At 40.7% G+C, this 19816-nt stretch overlaps 2 protein-coding genes across 2 annotated transcripts in view; one reads left to right on the top strand and one right to left on the bottom strand.

The window, feature by feature from the left end:
• The window catches only part of TMEM68 (transmembrane protein 68), a 102837-nt gene extending 91161 nt beyond the window's left edge, over positions 1-11676 (bottom strand). The window contains exons 1-3 of the mRNA XM_085605609.1: positions 11486-11676; positions 7071-7258; positions 3011-3406 (exon numbers count right to left, since the gene is read on the bottom strand). Coding sequence (XP_085461735.1) covers positions 3011-3335 — 325 coding nt within the window. The 5' untranslated portion in view covers positions 3336-3406; positions 7071-7258; positions 11486-11676. The remainder of the gene's footprint in view (positions 1-3010; positions 3407-7070; positions 7259-11485) is intronic.
• A 162-nt stretch (positions 11677-11838) lies between these two features.
• The window catches only part of TGS1 (trimethylguanosine synthase 1), a 255651-nt gene continuing 247673 nt past the window's right edge, over positions 11839-19816 (top strand). The window contains exon 1 of the mRNA XM_085605608.1: positions 11839-12218. Coding sequence (XP_085461734.1) covers positions 12115-12218 — 104 coding nt within the window. The 5' untranslated portion in view covers positions 11839-12114. The remainder of the gene's footprint in view (positions 12219-19816) is intronic.

The following is a 19816-nucleotide window of genomic DNA, read 5'->3' as shown; positions in this document are numbered from 1 at the left end:
CAACGTCATCCACGTATGACATACTGGAAATGGCTTTGCCCCTTAATAGAGGAGCGTGCGCATTGCAGGCACAGAGGGCTGATATCATGTCTGCTGTATAAAGGTTTAAAAGAGTTGGGACAAGCATACAGCCCTGTTTGAGGCCTTTAGTTGTTGGTATGCGCCTTGAGAGATGGAAGCCATTGCCGAGCTTGACCTATATCTAAGTATTGGAGTGTAATTGTATCAGGAGGGTCAGTAGTGATGGGGGGATCCCCAAGAGTGCCAATTTCCTCCACAGTATCGCTCGGTTGACATTATCACCCATCAGCATGGGTAACCACACTCCTGAATACCAGCACATCCCAGCAGGGAACTGACGTAAAGCTTGAGAGGCATACAGCAGATGGAACACACACAGTTAGCTGAGCTAGGAAAGCCTCAGCCTAATTGTGTGACTATCCTGGATCTAGTAATGTAAGGAAATGTACAGAATGCATCCTGTACCAAGAGGTTTGTGACACTTGGCATGGCAGCTCACAGGACGAAATAAGGCTAACCAAGTCCAAACTGCACGATTTCCAGGGCCAACCAAAAAAAACAAGACCCTCTTCAAGGCAGTTCTACGGTACATTGAGCCCCCTATCTTACCACCCTATTGCATGCGTCACTCACTACTACAAAAATATGTAGTCGTCCTGAAATTGTTTGAAGATGAAAATCGAAGAAGTCACATTGAGCTGCTGTAAACAACCAATACCCTTACACCTTCCCATCTCTCTCATGGACATCCTATATCAACTAAAGAATTCTCCTCTGGTGCTATTTTGAAACCATAAATCATAAACCATCATCTTTCAGGACAACAAGCAATAAAAAAAAAATTTGTTTTTCCTAAATCATTAACACAGCCCTCAGCAAAAGAAAAACAAATCCAACTCCTCCACTGCATCTTTCCTTATTTACTGAAAACTGGACAAGCTCTCACCTCCTCATAAAATGCATAAGTCGATGATCTCATCAAGTACCAATGAATTATCAATTTACCCTTCTTCGCTGAAACAAATGGAGAACGTGGTAAAATTTCAACTACAGGACAGCAATTACCACCAATATGTGATGCAGTCAGACTACAGTAAAAAAAATGTTTTTTAAAAGATCCAATACCCAAGTGGTTAAAATAGCCTACATCCTACAAACTATCCACACAGAGAAGATTGCCTACATGGTCATCCAAACCCCAAACTAAGTTTAGCCCAATCCTAATTCTCTCCATCCATTACACTGTGTGTCATAGTTTACAAAGCTGCATAATGAATTATTGCTTGGTTGCACAGATTTCTTCTGAAGTGTGTTTCTATTAACGATCATTTTTATCCTCTTTAAAGTAATGAAAGGCTGGATCGCAATCAAAAAAGCTGAAGAAGCACAAACACAAATATAACAGATTAACAACAAACAGAACTTAAATCAACCCACCAAGCTACTGCAAGACTGAAGAGAAAAACATCTCCAAAAAGAAGACTTGGAGACAAGCCTTTGCAGGGAATGCATCAGCCTGTGAGATGACCTACCTAAATCAGATTATCTCTCGCTGTCTGTCAAAGAGATTAAAAGCAAACCTAACAAATGTTATATTAAAACTGTTTCTGCAGAGTAATATTTCCCCTTAGTTTTTTCACACTGAGGAAATTATAGAGTTTCCATAGGCAAAGCCAGATGCATACATGATGTTACAGTATTGCGAGCCATGATGTTACTAAGAGTGTCAGCAGCCATAAGAAAATGTCCCCCCACCCCGCAATCCCCTGCAAATCAGTTGATCACAACCTGGTAAGCCAAACAAAGGACATACAATCTCTCAAATTTCCATGACAGTATTGAAATCCCTTCATGAACACTTTTTCTCCACCCTGACCTGAACTCAAAGTCCTGTAGACATTCTTCCTTCCCCTTGCCCCAACTACCTTTCTTTAAAGATGTCAGAGCCCCTACTTTGCAATTTAACTTCCATGTATCTTTCGTTCCATGCACAGCGCAGCGCTGCACTGCTTTTGAACACCAGGACTGTGCTCTAAATACACAAGAGAAAATGTTCCTTACTCCTGCACCAAAGACAAACCTGAGACTGTATAAAGTTTTTAAAAGTAGTATTTCTGAAGAAATCCAAATGGGAGTAATGTGTGGATGTCACACACACTTTTTATTTACCTGGACTCTTGGATGCTGCGAACTGCATCAGACATTTTCCCCCAAAGTGTGTGCCAAAATGCTTTAAAACCTTTGTCATACTTCCATTTTCCACACTACACTTAATGAAATTGTTACCAAAAAAGTTTCTGAACAATTTTAGATAGGGACTGCAATCCCCCTAACCCCCCCCATGCTGCATCAAAGGAATCCACAGCATATACATTTGAGTAAAGTCAACACACCAAGGAATTCCAAAAGGAAGCCACACATTTTTCTTATCCTTACTGTCTGGGTAATCACTTTTGTCCACTCTTGTAATCAAGGCCCTACTACAAATAAGTTGCTTTCAAGGGATTACTTCCCCACCTTTGGCTGTTTCCAGGCAACTCCTCATCACACGCATATGACTTGACACATTGCATGGATGTGGAAAAGTCAGAACCACAGGCTAGCCAGAGTGATTTTCTGGGAACAGTTCAGGCTCTTCTAAAGGGACACACATTCAAAGACACCCATGGACGACCAGCCAACAAACCAAACAATACAGGGGGTAAACGCGTGTCACTCATGGAATCATTTGTCTCAAATGTGCTATACCGTAACTGGGAGGGGGCCTCCCTGAGGTCCTTTTCCGTTTTGTAAAATTCATACAGAAGTCTATGATTCAAGCAGTTTTGACTTCACTTGAACAACTATGATTATAAAAGGTAGTTCAAGTAATGATCAATTTTAATGAAGCGGTGAACTGCAAAACAGGTTTGAAGACAAAAGTTGCTATACTCTAACACTGACATTTATATAAGATTCCAACATTACCAAAAGCAATACCGCAGCTTACCATGCCATATCACTGCATGACCGTCCCACAGTGTTGCCAGGGTTTTTCTCGCACCATCCCATATACTGTTGGAGTAGGCTTCTTTGAGTTCATTCTTCCGTTTGTAAACATGAAGGAACAGAACAGATAGGTACAGAAAGATAACAATAAAAAAGGGAAGAATAAATACAACAATGAGTGGTGTGAACAGCCATAAGAGGTAGTTTGCATAATTCAGGTAGTCTTCCAGATTGTCCAGGTCTATCCACTCCTCCCACTTGTCCATCAGACATGTTAAATATGTCAGTGAGGGACCAACAGAACAGGAATCGTTCTTGCCGGCCATATTCTGATCAGGAGTAATTCAATCAAATATCAAATCCTTGCTGTGATCATGATAACTTTGAATGCTTGCTCCTGGAGAAACAGAAGTAAAACAGAAGATCTATTTTAATAGATGGAACATGATTACAAACAATGACGTATAGTCTTCAACTGTGAAAAGGCTTTTTTAAAACTGCACTATTCGGCCTCTAGTCAGGTCATAAAGTAAATTACTAACAGGAAAAGTTACAACACAGTCTGCTACTCCTGTAAATAAGGAACTAACTTTTGGGATCCCCACATTAAGACTTAGGAACATTTGTTAAATGGCTTTGGAAATTCAGGACCCAACCTGCTTGCCAGGAACAACAGATCTGTGTTTGTTTACAAGCACTTAATTAGCTGTTCATCTGCTCATAGACCATAATCAAACTTTATTTTAGAGCACAAAGGTTATAAAGTTTGGTCTACACTGTGACTTTGGCTACTCCTTAGGTTTATACTGCGGTAGACCAATTTATTCTTGTGCAGGAGCCAGAGCCAATTAAGAATAAATAGGTGTTCACCTGCTACAATAGAACAGTGATAAATTAGTGTCAAGTATCACTGCAATCTTAATGTTAACTCAATTCTTTTAACTCATGACAACTTCTGAAAGCTTTACTGATAACATGCAAATAAAGTTGATAAAACTCAGAATGCAAAAATACATCAAATGAAATATTTAAGAATAAATAGCACAGGGGCTGGTGGCAGAGAACACAGACTAAAATCAAAAATACTAAAAAAATAAGAGACTACGGTTTAAGGCCCTAGCTTAACCGTTCAAGCACTGAACTATATTTCACTCTAGAAGGCACCTTCTACGGCGAAATATAGTTCAATGCACCGGAAATAATCGCTCAAATTAAGCACCGGGTAATTCCAATTTCCCCTAAGGATATACTTGGCACCGACTATGCTAGCGTGGCCAAAGCAACATGCTTAACCTTTAGCAAATTTTATGGGAGGTATTGGATTATAAATCCAATCAAACATCAACAATATAGTTAAAGTAAAGAAAATAAATCTCCAAACAATGTTAAACTAAACAGAAAAATTTAGTAAACTAAACAGAAATTAAGAAAAGAGGTTAAGGGCTTAAGTAAACACAATAAAGTAGCTGTGCAACAGAAACCAATCCCTTCGTTCCTTGTCAATGGTTCAGAAAATGAGCCCAATCAACCTTTGTTTACAGATTTATCAAACACTATCCAAGATATATCATAGGAAAGTGGCTGTTCAGACAGTGTCTTAGCATCTTATATGTGCTCTTCAGATCTAGTGTCATGGAAGCAAGCATCACTCATATTTTTGCAGAGTAGCGAGTTATCCAGGAGGTCTTGGAGGAGATATATAGAAAGATACATTTAACTAGATTACAGAGCTTTCCAACATTTGAGACTAGATCGGAAAATTTAAATTATTCCGCCAATGTCATGGCAATCAGACAATTACTTTATTCCCAATGACGGCTTTAAAAACGTCCCCATGTCTAGTCTTTTTAGGTTGTTAACTAGAATAAGGAGTTGCAGAGGTATAAAATATTCTGCTGTTCAGGAAGAAGTGTCTACCACTCGTTGAATATTTGTCTGCCAACTGAAGGTGCAATTGATGCCGCATTTTATTTGGATTTTCTTCATATTTCACATGATTGCCTATACACTGATAGTTGTATGCACCTCTCCTGTGTACTCCTGAAAGTCCAAGTAACTGATTTTTTTTAAAAAATCAAGTGTTTAATTGGAAAAAGGGTCATGGAGATTTGCAAAATATGACCAAGTCACCTCAAGGCAGTTTTAATTTGACCCAGCAACCAAGCAAGGCGGACACAATAAAGAATTGTATTTGTTATACATAGAATTATTTTGGGAGGTTTAGTAACTACAGTGAATAGAACCAGGAGGCTAGCTGTACCCAGTTAGACAATATTGCAGCTGTCTACCTGAAATCTGAATGCTAAGTGAACAGTCTTTGCAGAAGTAGAAAGTATCCTCCCATTAGGCAATCGACCTATCCAAGGACATAATTTTGTTCTCAGAGAAAAGGTCCAGTTTGTCAGAGAAAAAGTCAAAGCAGATGTATTCCGGCTAAAGGTCAAAGTTACCAGCAAAAGACTGGTTTTGTCAGGACAGGGGAAATAGGCCTGGTATTGTCTCTGGGAAGAACTTCTATAACCTAAAGTGAGAACAGAAGATAATGAAAGTCTTATTGAAGTCAGTACTCCGCTCCAGTAAGTAATAGACGAAAGAAACAAGTCTTCAAAAAGTGGCACACAGTATACAATACAAAAGACACCAATCATCCACTTTTGTGTTCAAATATATTAGAAATGCCAGGTATACATAGAGCAAAAAAATGCCTAAATCCATTACAACACAGTGAGGTTTAGCACCAATAGTCAAGCACTTTAAGTGTGGATAAAGTCAAGCTTGCAAGTTAACAAAACTTTTGAAAATCAGGAACACAAATGTGTAGTTCGTTTTCTAACTGTAATGCTCGACTGCAGATGCTCCCTTAGTGGAACATTCACAAGACCATAAACATACCCTTCAGGACATAGAGATGCAGGTGGCTGAAGTACTGAACCATCATTCTAGGAGCCGTATTATGATGCTGTTTATCCGCAGCATCTCCCAACTGGGGAGTTATTTGTGGGTTAGTTTTTTAATGCACGTATGTAAGTATGTAGTATTTGTATAGTGCGAACCTAGCCAAAAGGAACAATAGCCAGCTCTGTACTTCTAAGATTGCTACAAAGGGGATTTCTTCTCCTAAAACTATTGAGTGCTACACAATTTCTTAATTACAGTACATTAAGTAGACTTCATTCCCAAATATATCGAGGTTAATTACCTACTTTGCAGGTGACTTTCTTTTCAGTAAGTTAGTGATTTATGTCTTTCCACAGCTGCCACATAGAACATAATGTTTAGTGACTTAGGTTTGAATTTACTATTTTTAAGTATGACTACTTAGCTGACTGATCACTGGTAAGCCATTATGCATATCTTTGGTAGACTGATCGTTCTGGTGCTTTGTCGATAATTTTTTTTATGATTAGCTTTGATATCACTGTGATATAAGAGTAGTAGAGTCTCAATTATGTAACTCAATTTTACTTTTCTCATGAGGCATAAAGGAGACAACATAGGTTTTTTCTCTCACTACATCGGTTGCAGCCTGATATCCTGATATGACCGCTTGGATTCTGAAGAGACCATGGGGGTTTTGCCATACAAGTTGAGTGGTCAACATTTTGTACCACAGGACTGAACATAGGATTTACAGGACTGATGAAATATTATTGCACGTTATTCTTCTCTACAGTCTGATTTAGCATGAATACTTTTTGCAGTGCTTGTACATTATCACTCATGTTTTATCATGCAGTACACCCTAGCCAATTCATTGCAATTAAAGTACACTGTAACAAGTGCTTCTCAAATGCATGACTAGACAATAGATGCCTACATTGAAGATTAAAATACAACAAACTATGTTTCAACCTTTTCCCTCTGTGTAAATATTGGACCCCTTTCTGCATGGTCACCCAAAAAGTTTGGCCTTTTTGCTGGCTATAGAGGTCGATGCACTTTACAGCTGCTAACCAGTGGTAAAGTGCAGTATAAACACAGAAATGGCATAACAGATTTAAAATTCAAGTATTGAAACAAAAACACTGCACATTGTGCTTTTGGATGCCATTGATACAAACCGCTAAATATTGAAGTTGCAGATCTTCAAATGCTTGCTTGGCTCATGGAGGTGTAAGCGCATTCCTGGCGATGTAGAAGTCCTTCCTTGAAATCAATGAGCTAGGGGATAGGACTCTGAATAGTCTGAAACCAAAGTCTCAAAGGAGATACAAGGTTGAACAGCATGGCACACCTGTCCTTCCGTGACCTAAATTGAAAATTAAGCATACAATGTTTTTAAACCAGCATAGCTAAATAGCTTCACTTACTGTGAAGTAAACCGTTAAACTAATGAAACTGCAAAATTAAATTCATGTGTAACTGATTGATTGCTTGGGTTATCAGTTCGGGTCAGTGTGAAAAAAATGTCACAAGCCAGCCCAAGAGTATTCTAAAACAGCAGCTGGGGTAAATGGCGTAGAGGAATGCACATTGACAGCAGCTTCCCTCAATACACGGTACAGATCAGTAACCTTCATTGCACATAAGGAACTGTTAACCAAGCCGTAGACTGTGGCAAGTGTCAACCGGAGGTAAGGTTGAACAAAGTAATATAGGACTGGCTAAAGGCTATGGACCACATGTATGATCGCTACATTTTGACAGTTCCGAATTGCGACTCGCAATTAGGAAGTCTCAAAATGCGATTTACAACAGTGTGTTTGCCATGGTTTGTGATTTCCAGTGGGTCACATACGGACCGGTCTCATCAATATTCATGAGGCAGGTTAAAATTTGCGACTCATAAGGAATAACCAAAATCACAGGGATGGTGGTATGCTGGGGTCAGCAGACCACCAGTTCTGTGATTTCTTTTAAAATAAAGCATTTTTTGGGGGGGGGGGGGAAATGCAGCTCTTTTTTCTTAAAGGAAAATGGGATGCATTTCAAAAACAAAAATGAAAAGTTTTCTTTTCATGCTTTAAGAGTAGGCAGTGCTCAGTGGAACCACTGCCTGCTCTTAAAAAAATGTTTGCGCCCACATTCGCGAAGGGGTCCATTAGGGACCCCTTCCCAATTGTGAATGGGTTTCCACCAACATGAAGTTAGTGGTAAACTGCAAATGTTTTTCAATCGCATTCCGGTCACAAAACATTCATACGTTCCCTGCGACTCACTATCAAGTCCTGGCCCCTTGATAAACCTCAGTAAAAAAATTGCTGCCCAGAGATTTCCATTTTTGATTTAAGTTTTTCTATCATTAGAGATGTAATTTAGCTTGGGTAGACATTGCTAACAAGGGCCAAATTTTCCTAGACAACATTTTTTTAAATGGAGGACGTTTTGCAGTGATGTTGTCATTTTAGAACTATGAGACCTATATACTCCCTTTAGGTGTCAAAACATAGGTTTGGGGGCAGTCTCATAGAGAGAAAATAAGTCCTCACAGCAACCTTTCCGCCATTATCCAAAATGGAGGCTCAATAATGATATTTTAGCCATCATATTGGCAATTTATTTTAATATGGCTTTTATTTCAGGTTTTCCATCGATTCAAATTTGTAAACATGGGGTTGCAGAAGGTGGTAGCAGAGGATCTTTACCTCCTGACAGAGTGTTGCTAACTTCAAAATCTGAGGACTCCATCAACAAAGATGTGTTATATGCCAGACTAATCCAATAGAAAAGCTAACACCTAGATGCCTATACAATGTAAGCAAACCGAGGCACACAGCTTATCTCGTCACAATTACTTTCTAGAAACGATGACTTTGTGGTGGTGTGCTGCATTTTTAACTAAACGTGCTAATATTGGCAGTTAATTGCTTTCCTTTAAATCTGGACTGGGATGGCCCCACATCCAGAGTTCACAGACAATGAATTCCTTTTTAGGCCGAGCCTAGATCAGTGAATGTGCTGCTTGCTCGACGGGGTTTTTCAAAGTGCTATCCACAAGCTTTTCCTGGCCTAAAGCTTGCGTGCATGTGCGCGTGAACGTGCGCAGCCGCCATCTGCCTTTCTTATCTCATCAAGCCTTGTTTTACAGTTACGAACCATCATGGCTCATTAAGTGCTTTCGCGTGCAGCGCGCGCGCGCACACAACTCCCTCCGCCTCTCTCTCCCGCTGCAGCCCCCATCTCTGCATTCCGCGCTGCCAATGCTTGTTAACTACTTTTGCCTGAACGTTCAGACTGAATGAGGAGGGATGGCGGATTAGTCGCATGGAGGCAGTGGAGATTTTTGTCCATTAGCGTGTCAAGTAAGTGCAGTTTGAATCCGTTTGGCATGCAAGTTCTACATGCTGGAACCGGCAGTCGGGTCAGAGTCTCCGTGACTGCTTGAGCAACTATAATGAAATTGCCCTGCATTTCTTTCATACTTCAGCCTTTGAGAATCCGCTTACATTTTGTCACTGTGTTTGGAGAAAGTTGTTCTGCAGCTTTGAAAAATAGCTGCGTCGACTTCTCCCTTATCGTTTCTTTATTGTTTCAGTCAGGCGGAGGATTAAAATACTCTCCTAAGAACAACTCACTGCATCTACTAATTGAATCGTTTGGACCCACCGTTGAATAGTGATGAGAACGTTGCACCACAATTCCTCTTGAGTTATTGGAAGGTAGGAAGGTAACTTTAACTGCTGTAGCAGTTATCTGCAGACCTAAACATGATTTAAAAGAGAGGGAGCACACAATATAGCTAATATTATCTTTCTTTACACTTTCTCAGATAAACACAAGTATTCACCAGCCTACAGCCCGGAAGAGAACCCTGAACAACCTGGGTTCAAAACGCGTTCACACATATCATTTGGGATTCTATTTCTAACTTTGGCACCAATATGGCTGCCATAAAGGAATTACATGGATTATAATTTACCCATACTTTGATGACCCTTGAACCCAGATTATTAGTGTCATGAGAATTTGGCTTTCCCAGAGTAGTCATAACCTAACCCCCTCAGCTTTAAAAAAAACTTGTTGGACTGGTCAAAAAGATTTTTTTTACCTTTAGTGTACTTTAAACAGATTACTTAAACTGTTTTTTGTGTGTCTGTTAAATGTTGGATAGATTCACATATTTAGGTTACTGTATTTGCTCGATTTTCTGTCCTTCATGCAGCACAATCGTTTTCTGTTTTAATTTAGTTTATGCAGTACAATTCATTTATGTAAAGGAAGAGTGTTTATCCCTTTTCATGTGTTGATAAGAATGTAAACAAGCAATGGCATAGCCAATAGGTCTCGCCTTTGGGACCTCATAAGTGTTTAGCCATGCAACAGTTCATGTTGTTGCACCAAGGATATTGTGCTGCATAACTAAATACTTATAAGTTCCCAAAAGCGAGACCTATTGGCTATGCCAATGCTTGTTAGTAGGTTGTCTCTGGGCTTGGCGCAGGTACGCCATTTCACATCCCATCTACAGATGGGGCAGTGGATTAGATTTCCAATGAGGCAGTTAATCTGTGCGGAGAGATGAAGTTATGTTTTAGTGTAGTTTTTTTTTTTTTTACTTTTAGTTGTTTGCATCCATTTTAACGTTTATACATGTCCGGTCTGAAGGTTATGTTAAGCAAAGTGATGGCGTTTGTAAAATGTGGTCCATATGAGAAAAATAAAATTAGCCAGTACAACTTTAATAGTGACTTTCTAATTGTCAATTTCTTTTGGAGCAGTTTATAATAATTCATATGTACTCGCAGATGTTAGGTTGCCTACCTTCAGACTCTGCCATGCCGGACTTTACACCCTTTAACATCACCTGCGCATTGTCCCTATGTTAGAGTTCCCACGGTTATTTGCTTCCAATTTCAGCACTGTAACTACTTACGAGTCTGAATAAAAGCAATTTAAAAAAACATACCGTTTCAAATTATCAACACCCCCCTTAAGCTCTCACATCTCTCCCTTGGGACAAGCCGGACAACCCCTCCACACCCCTCTCAAAACAGTTTAGTTCTCTTTGAGAGCAGGACACAGCTGTTGCGCTCGGAGCACCTTACCTAAACTAAAGGGCTAATAGTACGAGATGGTGCTGAAGTATAGCGGTGGTCCTCTGTGTGGGTTATCAAGTGCTAAACATGGGCCAAAGTGACATGGTACAGTCAGGAGCAGGCAGGTAGAAATTCCCATGTGGGCACTTTTGACACCAAATTGTTAAAAAAAACGCAATACAATTCCGTAAACTTTAAAAATGTAAGAAGACACAATAAGCTTATTTTACTAAGTTTGATATGTTAGGCTGACAAAGCACTAGAGACGTTTTTCTAAGGAAATGCATGTTTTTTCAATAGGTTGGGGGGGGGGGAGGGGGTTCTATTGGTTCTTACAGGGGCTTGGAAGACAGTATCTGGGCAATTTCGCACAGCCAGCTCTGCACTGGCACCTAAGAGGGATTAAATCATAAGCAACCTAGCCCCATTCGGTACCAAAACTGGTCCGATGTCTGGCGCGCCCTTTAAGTAGGTGATACTACACACTGCAGCAGCCTCACCTGAACCGCCTGCAGAAAATAATCCAAGTGAAAAGCTGTGGGGGCACAACAGACAGAGAGGGTGCGGTGGCGTAAATTACGAAAGGTGCTCTTACAGAGGCCGGTAGGTGCCGTAGGAAAAGAAGGCGAAAATGACACGCCTATGACGACAGTACAGGCCGGGTGGGCTGCAAACAAAACACACTGCCCGCACAGAAGAAAACAGGCAGGCCGTCATCCAATCGTAGGGCTGAGTGCAGTCTTCCGGGATCACTTATCCAGTAATAAATTGGCAGACGTCTCTCGGCCAATCCACAGCCGTGTAATTTCAGAGCACTATTGGCCAATGAACAGTTGGCAATAGCTTCCCAGCCAGTCACATGACAAAAGTTCAACAAACCAATCCCTGATTGTCACAGTACTGCCCTATCTAAATAGAATATGTTTTCTTATACCTGATTGAGTGTGTTTACTTGGAGCCGCTGTTTCGGTCCTCGTGCGCAGTGATTACCGTGTTTACCGGTGATAAAGCGCAATCTTGGCACGACTCACACGTTCGATGCTTGTCGCCAAGAGGCACTGGGGCATTTGTGTGGCACCCCCGCGTACAGAGAAGGTATCTCTGGTTGCTGTTCTCCGCGGGAACCATCATGTTGTGCGAAAGGTGGAGCATGGTGGCAGAGATCGTGTTGCATTTAGATGAGCCCGGTGAGGACAGTGACATTGTCTGTCTTTGCTCCAGAGCCTTTTCAAAGTAAGCGCTCGTACAATTCTTATGTTTTCACGTACATTTGTTTAAAGTGAAATTAGACCGAGCTGATGTTGTTTGGAGCACTTTTTTTTTTGCAGAAGAACATTTTATAGCGCTTTCTTCTTAGATTGTCTTAAACTCTGTATTTTGAAGAGGGCGACTTTAGAGAGCGAAGACAGTGACCCCTCCTGTCACTTTCTCCCCTGTACACCTCTCACCTCTCTGACAAGGTAACGGACCTTTACATTGAATCCAGTAACATTTGGAAATAGAAAAATACCTGTACTTTGGGCAAGAGGAGCACTTGATATGTCTTGGGATCCCTTGCCAACTCGATGTAAAAGATGACTATTTCTATAATATTGATACATTTTAAATGAAGATAGCAACTATTTTGAGTCCTTCTGAATAGAAAAATAGCCATAAAGTGTCAGTGCACCAAACCACGCGAAACACGTGTTGGCTACTTTTTTCATTAGTTATATTGGCTGTAATTTTCTTTACTAATGGTATTATTATTCATAAGAACACCGACCAATAATTGGGTAAATAATCTGTTGTGGAATAACGACTATGGGCCATAAACTACAAACTGTTTATCAGTTTCCTGTGAAAGGAAAATTAGGCCCGATACATGATGTGTGATAAGTAGTGCAATATATATTTATTTGGCAGTGTATTGCTTTTGCAACAATTTATGTCTGTGCGATTCAGTGATGTCTGATATGTATTTATACCTCTTTTTTATACCGCGCTTTTTGTAATAAAATATATTCATTGTGATTTTATATCATTGTTGCCTCTCCCCCCACCCCCAATTAGAGTGCCTTTTTAGTGTTACAGTTGAAATACGTGTAAAAATGGCTAGTTTTTCTCTCTGAGAAAGGCCCTTACCAAAAAGCACAGTAAGTGGATAATACATTACTTTGCTAATAGAAGCACTATTGTTCAGCAGAGGCCTAGAAAAAGTAAATGGCACTCAAAAGCAGCAAGCCTCTAGTCGGCCAAATTGTCAACATAGATAGAAAATGTAGATTTTCCCCAACTTTGTCTTGACATAAAATTTATGTCAAGACAAAGTTGGGGAAAATCTACATTTTCTGTTTTTTGTTCTATCGTTTTCAATGTGTAGGACTCACAAGTGACGCTTGTCAAGTTATGTTATGTAACCTAGCATTTGTGTAGTGTGCATCTACCAATGGTGGCATCATGGTGCTAACTGTTCATCGCGCAATAAGACAGACCACACCAAATTTTGACTTAGCAAAAAAGGTCACTTTATTAGGACAGGTAACTTAGAACCACTTATTGAGACAATATAAATATTATCAAATTGCTTCCCAAACATTTTTGCCACAAACAATTCCAAAAATACCCCAACCAAAATTTACCATAAATTACCCCATGTACTGCCCCAATGGCATCATTTCCTTTTTGACTATTTTGGTTTACCTGTCCAGCTTTTCTTCCACCCTCCCCCCGCCCCAGAGGGAAGGATAAGCCCGCTCCAGACTATCCAAACCCTCAAAAAACCGCATGAAAGAAACACACATGAAATGAAACAAAATGTCACCTGTCCTAAACGTGACTTAAGATCAAAAAATTCATTAATATATATATATATATATATATATATATATATATATATATATATATATATATATATATATATATATATATATATATATATTTTTTACAGAAAAAAGAGGGTGGGAGGGAGGGTCACAAAAAACGACCGTCTCTCTGCCTCAGCGCTCGTTTCCCGCCTAACTGCCTCTCCCGGGTGAAAAACCTAAGCCCCGTCCCCTACCTAACTCGTGATTCGCTGCGTGGTCTGTACCATCGCGCGAACCTTCCCAGGGGGACACCCGGCTCGCGCCGCGGTCCCAGAACGATTACAGGTAGTTGTTTGGAGAGATGTGTGTTTGTAATATTGCCTATGTGGAAAGAGTGGCTAGAGGTACACACGGGACTAACATCTGATCTGTTTGTGTCGCAGCAAAGTTGATGCTGATAGTATGCATGCATTGTATAATAGAGGTAGCGAGGAAATATGATGTGCATTGCACAACATTTATTCCTGATTGTATGGCAGTATCATGCTTGGTGTGCTACCCCTTTGTCAATGCGGTAGTCGTTTAACACTAAGGGAGTAAAGTAAATTATTCATTGCTGAATTTAAAAGTGCTAAAGTCACAGTCTCGGTAAATCCCCAGACCCTCAATATTAGGTTTGTGCGTTTCTTTTACAAGCTTGGAAGGTGCAGGCCACGAAAGTCCTAAGCACAGTTCCCCAGAAATACCAACAACGTTATCAGTATGTGGGGATATAAACTGTGAAATATGAGAAAGCATATATCCGTTATTTGTTGAAGTAATATAGATTATTGACAAGAAAGGGGTCAGGATTATAAGAGCCAAGGAACTTCAGGAGACATAAATTGCAGAGATTCTGGCCCTGGGCACTTTCCAAGGCAAAGCAGCTCACACAGGGAAATTGTCATAGGAAGTCACTCAAACCTTTATTGCAGGGTAACTTAAATTTGAAGAAAAGATAGACTCTTCTTGGACAATGTAAAAACAGCTCTTTACTGTCGCGATGGGGAGATCGACTGTCTTCACACAGGCAAGTAGCTGGTCTCAATTTGCTGCATCACAGACAGCTATTTTCATACAGAGCTAAACAATGGGGGTTGAGAAAGTTCAGGAAATAGATTACAAGACGGTTACACACTGGTACACTTTAATGATAAAAAACTTGAGGCCAACTGTGCGAGCCTCTGTGGATCCAGCGGAACCAATTTAATCTCTTCTGCTGCACGGCGGAAACCTGGGCAGAACCACTGCATCGCTGCTGCTGCATGTATTGGACTGTCTCAAGAACTCTCATCACTGCCGCAACCCACATCGCCTTCGGAACAGCAGCTGCGTGACTCATCCTCGGCGCAGGCCCTCGCAACTCATCGCCCGATTGCATGACCCATCCCTGACTCCGGACTTAGCATTTCAAGCCCCGTTGGTGAGATCCTCAACACAACAGGACCTCACACCGCAGCGTCGCCGCATGTCAGAACTGATGCATTGCCTCGGCTGCACAACGCATCTTTGACATGGATCCATTCAGCGCTCTGCAACCCAGGATTTAAGGTACTCTGTTTGGCTGGCCAAACCAGATCCCTGTAGCAGTCACGTGCTCCAACTCAGTCAGCCTGAACTTGTGGCTTTGTCTCGGTCCAGCACAACCTGTCCAGCTTTTCTTCCACCCTCCCCCCGCCCCAGAGGGAAGGATAAGCCCGCTCCAGACTATCCAAACCCTCAAAAAACCGCATGAAAGAAACACACATGAAATGAAACAAAATGTCACCTGTCCTAAACGTGACTTAAGATCAAAAAATTCATTAATATATATATATATATATATATTACCTACTGGCGGTCGCCAGTAGGTAGTTATAGTTAGGACCCTGTTTCCATAGGAAATCCGCAACATTCTATTTGGAATAACTTTGGCGCCGGTCGACGAATCCTCGCGAAATTTTCAAAATAGGTGGGGCGCTACGCTCCGCTCCTACCCTGAAAGTCTCGGGGGGATTCGTCAAGCAGGGGCCGAGAAAAAAGGGGGGTCCCAAAACGCGTTTTCCCCATGCATTTTTCCATAGGACCTTTAGACACAGCTACAGCCCGAACGGCTGAACAGAATTACTTGAAATTTGGCAGAGAGGTAGCCATAAGGTCAAGGAAGTGCCTTTTGCAGGTCTGGTGTAAATCTGTTCTGTATTTCCTGAGAAAATAGCATTTAAAAGCATATATATATGTGGGCGGAGCCTAACCACACATCTCATCCTGAGATCTGATTGGCTGTCAGCACTTCATCCAAGAAGTGTTGGCAGCCATCTTGGGACCAATATACATGATAGCACCTCATTAAAAAGCATTGCAGTTAATAGAAGGTTTTAAGACTTTAGTTACATTATAAATCATTTGTTGATGGTACCATACTCATTTTAGGAATTGTGGTCTGTTCTAAGGTGATTTCACCATGTGAAAAAGCCTTCTGCTGGGATATCATGATTGAGAGAAAAATATTTTCTCATGCTTTTACCACAGAGGTTTGGAAGGTGATCTATAGGCTAAACTGAGAGCTTATTTTCTGTAAATTCACATTATCTTTCTCAGTCATGTGAGAATGAAGTCTGACATTCTCAGTAAAACATGTACATCCAACAAGGGCAGAGACTGTCAGTTGATTCCTTTGTGTTCTACTGCAGCTTCCCAGAGTGTTCCAAAGAACTACTAGAGCGCTAACAGTCCTACTTATGATAAACGTATGGCACACCTGAAGCCATCTTGCTTGGATTAAAGTGGTAACTCTTAAAACATTTAATTTAAAAATGAACAAAATGAGGGGGTTCATTTTTCCATAAAAAGTATGATTAGTGCTGCAGAAAGAAAAATTAGGGCACATTTTGAGTGACTTCTCAAGTCCTCTTCTATTTCATTAAAAAATTCTGACATGCAGACTGAAACATGCACTTTCAATACCAGCAGCAGTTTTCCCTGGTGAGCAGTAGCTTTACTACAGTGATCTAATGAGCAAAAAGAGTGCTAACATTCTGAATTTATGGCAAATGTGTGACACATCTGAATGCCTTCTTGATGGAATCAAAGTAAAAAACTGAAAGTATTTCCTACTGAGGAGACTGCAGTAAATGAGGAAATTAGGAAACTTCATAACAAATAAGTCTCCCAAGATGGCCACCAGAGACAAAAGAGCCCAAATGTAGCCCAAATATCACCCAGATGTAGCCCAAGTATAGCCCAATGACAGAATGTCCCAGAATGTTCTTAAAAACAACTAGAGCGCTTACTGTCTTCATTATGACAAAAGTATGGCACACCTGAAGCCATCTTGATTGGAATAAACTGGTAAAACTTAAAACATTTAATTTAAAAAGGAACACAATGAGGAGGTTCATTTTGCCATAGAAATTATGATTAATGCTGAAGAAAGAAAATGAGGGCACATTTTGAGTGACTTCTCAAATCCTCTTCTATTTCATTAAAAAATTCTGACATGCAGACTGAAACATGCACTTTTAATACCAGGAGCAGACTTCCATGGTGCAGTAGTTTTACTACAGTGATCTAATGAGCAACTAGAGTGCTAACATTCAGAATTTATGGCAAATGTGTGACATATCTGAATACCTTCATGATGGAATCAAAGTAAAAAACTGAAAGCATTTCCTACTGAGGAGACTGCAGTACATGAGAAAATTAGGAAACTTCATAACAAATAAATCTCCCAAGATGGCCACCGGAGACAAAATAGCCCAAATGTAGCCCAAAATCACCCAGATGTAGCCCAAATATAGCCCAATGACAGAAGTGTGCAAAACACTTATTATTTTGTGTTTTTGCAGTGTTATATAGTGCAGACTTGTCAGGTATTGGAGTGCTTTACATGAGCATTGCTTACATCACACAAGAACAAATTCATTTTGGTTGTAGACATGGGGAGACTAAGTGATTTGACCAGAATCACAGAATGTCGAGCTGAAGCAGAAACTTCAACCTGGTTCCCCAGTTGCAAAGTCTGCAGTTCTGGAAGTAACACCACATCCTCTCCCCTAAGTGCAACATTTAATCAAGTGGTCAACTGGATAAAAAAACATAAAGATAACAAATAATTTAAAAGTGCTTTGTCGCTATTTGAAAACTCAGAAAATATGTCCTTATTTTAGTCTTTTAGAGCACTAACCATAATTTTGATGCCAATAAGACCCTCTCATATATGTAATTTCTAAAGGAAATGCTCTAGGTATTACAGTTTTGATTACATCAAGATGATGTCAGGCGTTCCACACTTTTGTAATAAATATAGAATGTTAGCAATCTAGTTGTTCATTAGGATACTGTTGAGAGGCAGAGGCCAGGGGCACGGACTCTGAAAATTGAAGGCAGGTAGGAGGGTGCAAAGGCAACAATTTAAACACACTGAGCAGGCAGGAAGGGCCGTGGAAGCACAACAGACTATGGAGGGCAGTGGAAAGGGGGGCAGGGGCAACAAACCAACAATACAGGACTTGCAAGAGAGGCTGTTGGAGGGAAGATCTATTACGGGTCAAGGAAGCTAGGGGCGGTCCCCAGATCCCCGGGAGCCACCACAGAACTGAGCAGGAGAGTAAGTCAGGGACAAAAGGGGCACCTTAATTTGAGCCGGGGTGCCTAGGAACGCTTGCTCCAAAAATGAAGAAAACAGACATATGAGACATGGAATTGGAGGCAGAATACAATGGCAGTTTAATGAGAAGATGCAACTTCAAAGAAACCGCAGAATAGAGACATAAAGTACAAAATACAGAATCCAGATAATCATACAGCTGTCATAATATTCTCTGTATCTCAATTAATGTACTGACAGAGAGAGAGAGAAAACACATCTATAAATGCATCATGAGAAACAAGTTACACCAAGGAAAATGTTACCTAGGAACACTCACGTTTATTCTTAGATCAAGCATTCCTGCAATTACAATACAAAATCTTTTAAATGCAAAAGTAAAGAGAACAATGGTTAAACATAACATGACATTTCATATAGGTAAAATAGAATAAGATACTTCAAGCAAAGCAGAGCAAGACATTTTAAGCAAAGGAAGACAAGAGCTCCCAGCTCTTGGGGAAAACCTGCACTGCCTGTTAACCTACATACAGACGGCGAGGTAGTCCGTCGATATCTGTGGGTGCTCCCTTTTTATATCATTTTGTGGGCTCCTTTGCACGCTACATCTACCTACGTATGCTACCCAAAAGCTTCGTCTGCAGATTTTACCAGACATTTCGTCATTTACCCACTTAATGCTGACAATGGACTGGGTGAAAAGGTCAGTCTCTCAGGCCAAACGCTTATCGTAAGTTCCATAGAGCAAGCAGAAAATAATGGGTATTGTACGGGAATTCAATATATTCATGTATAAAATCTCCTCAGTTCTCCTAACTTGACGCTCTGCGGTTGCCACTTCCTTAAAAACGGGAAACCTGCCCAGGAAGCAAGTACCAGTCCAGGATGCAGCCTACTGTATGTCGACAGCTTCAGGGGGATGTTGAACTTTGATACCGAGCACGGAGCACTCGGGTAGGGTGGGGGCTACTAGTTTGGATCAGAAGGCCTCGCAGACCTGCCTTCAGACTGCTATACACTAAAATTGCAGAGCTATGGTCAATTTAACAAAGAGGCCTACATATTGAACAGAAGGGCCTACACAGGGGTTTTATGCTGGCTGAGTGGTAAGGATGTCTCAGGATAATTATATAGCAACACAGGACCCGCTGGTCAATTTAATACGGCCTACAAATGCAGCTGGCAGGGCAAGGACAAGGGTCTCATACTTCAGGTGTGGACAGAACGGGCCAGGGGCCCCCTGTGATACAAAATCTACCCTCCTTCAAGGCTGTGGCAATGTAATAGACCATTGTGGGCAGAAGGAAGAGGCAATGGTAGTACAACCATACATGCCAACAGACCCGATTCAGCCAGGAAACGTCCAATGTTTTTAAGCTCAAATGGGCTTTATTTGATCTGTCTCCTGTCTACAATAT

This window comes from Triturus cristatus, chromosome 5_1 (assembly GCF_964204655.1).
Source record: "Triturus cristatus chromosome 5_1, aTriCri1.1, whole genome shotgun sequence".
NCBI classification, from domain to species: domain Eukaryota; kingdom Metazoa; phylum Chordata; class Amphibia; order Caudata; family Salamandridae; genus Triturus; species Triturus cristatus.
The sequence above is the reverse complement of the archived record's forward strand: the minus strand, read 5'-3'. Positions and strand labels throughout refer to the sequence as shown.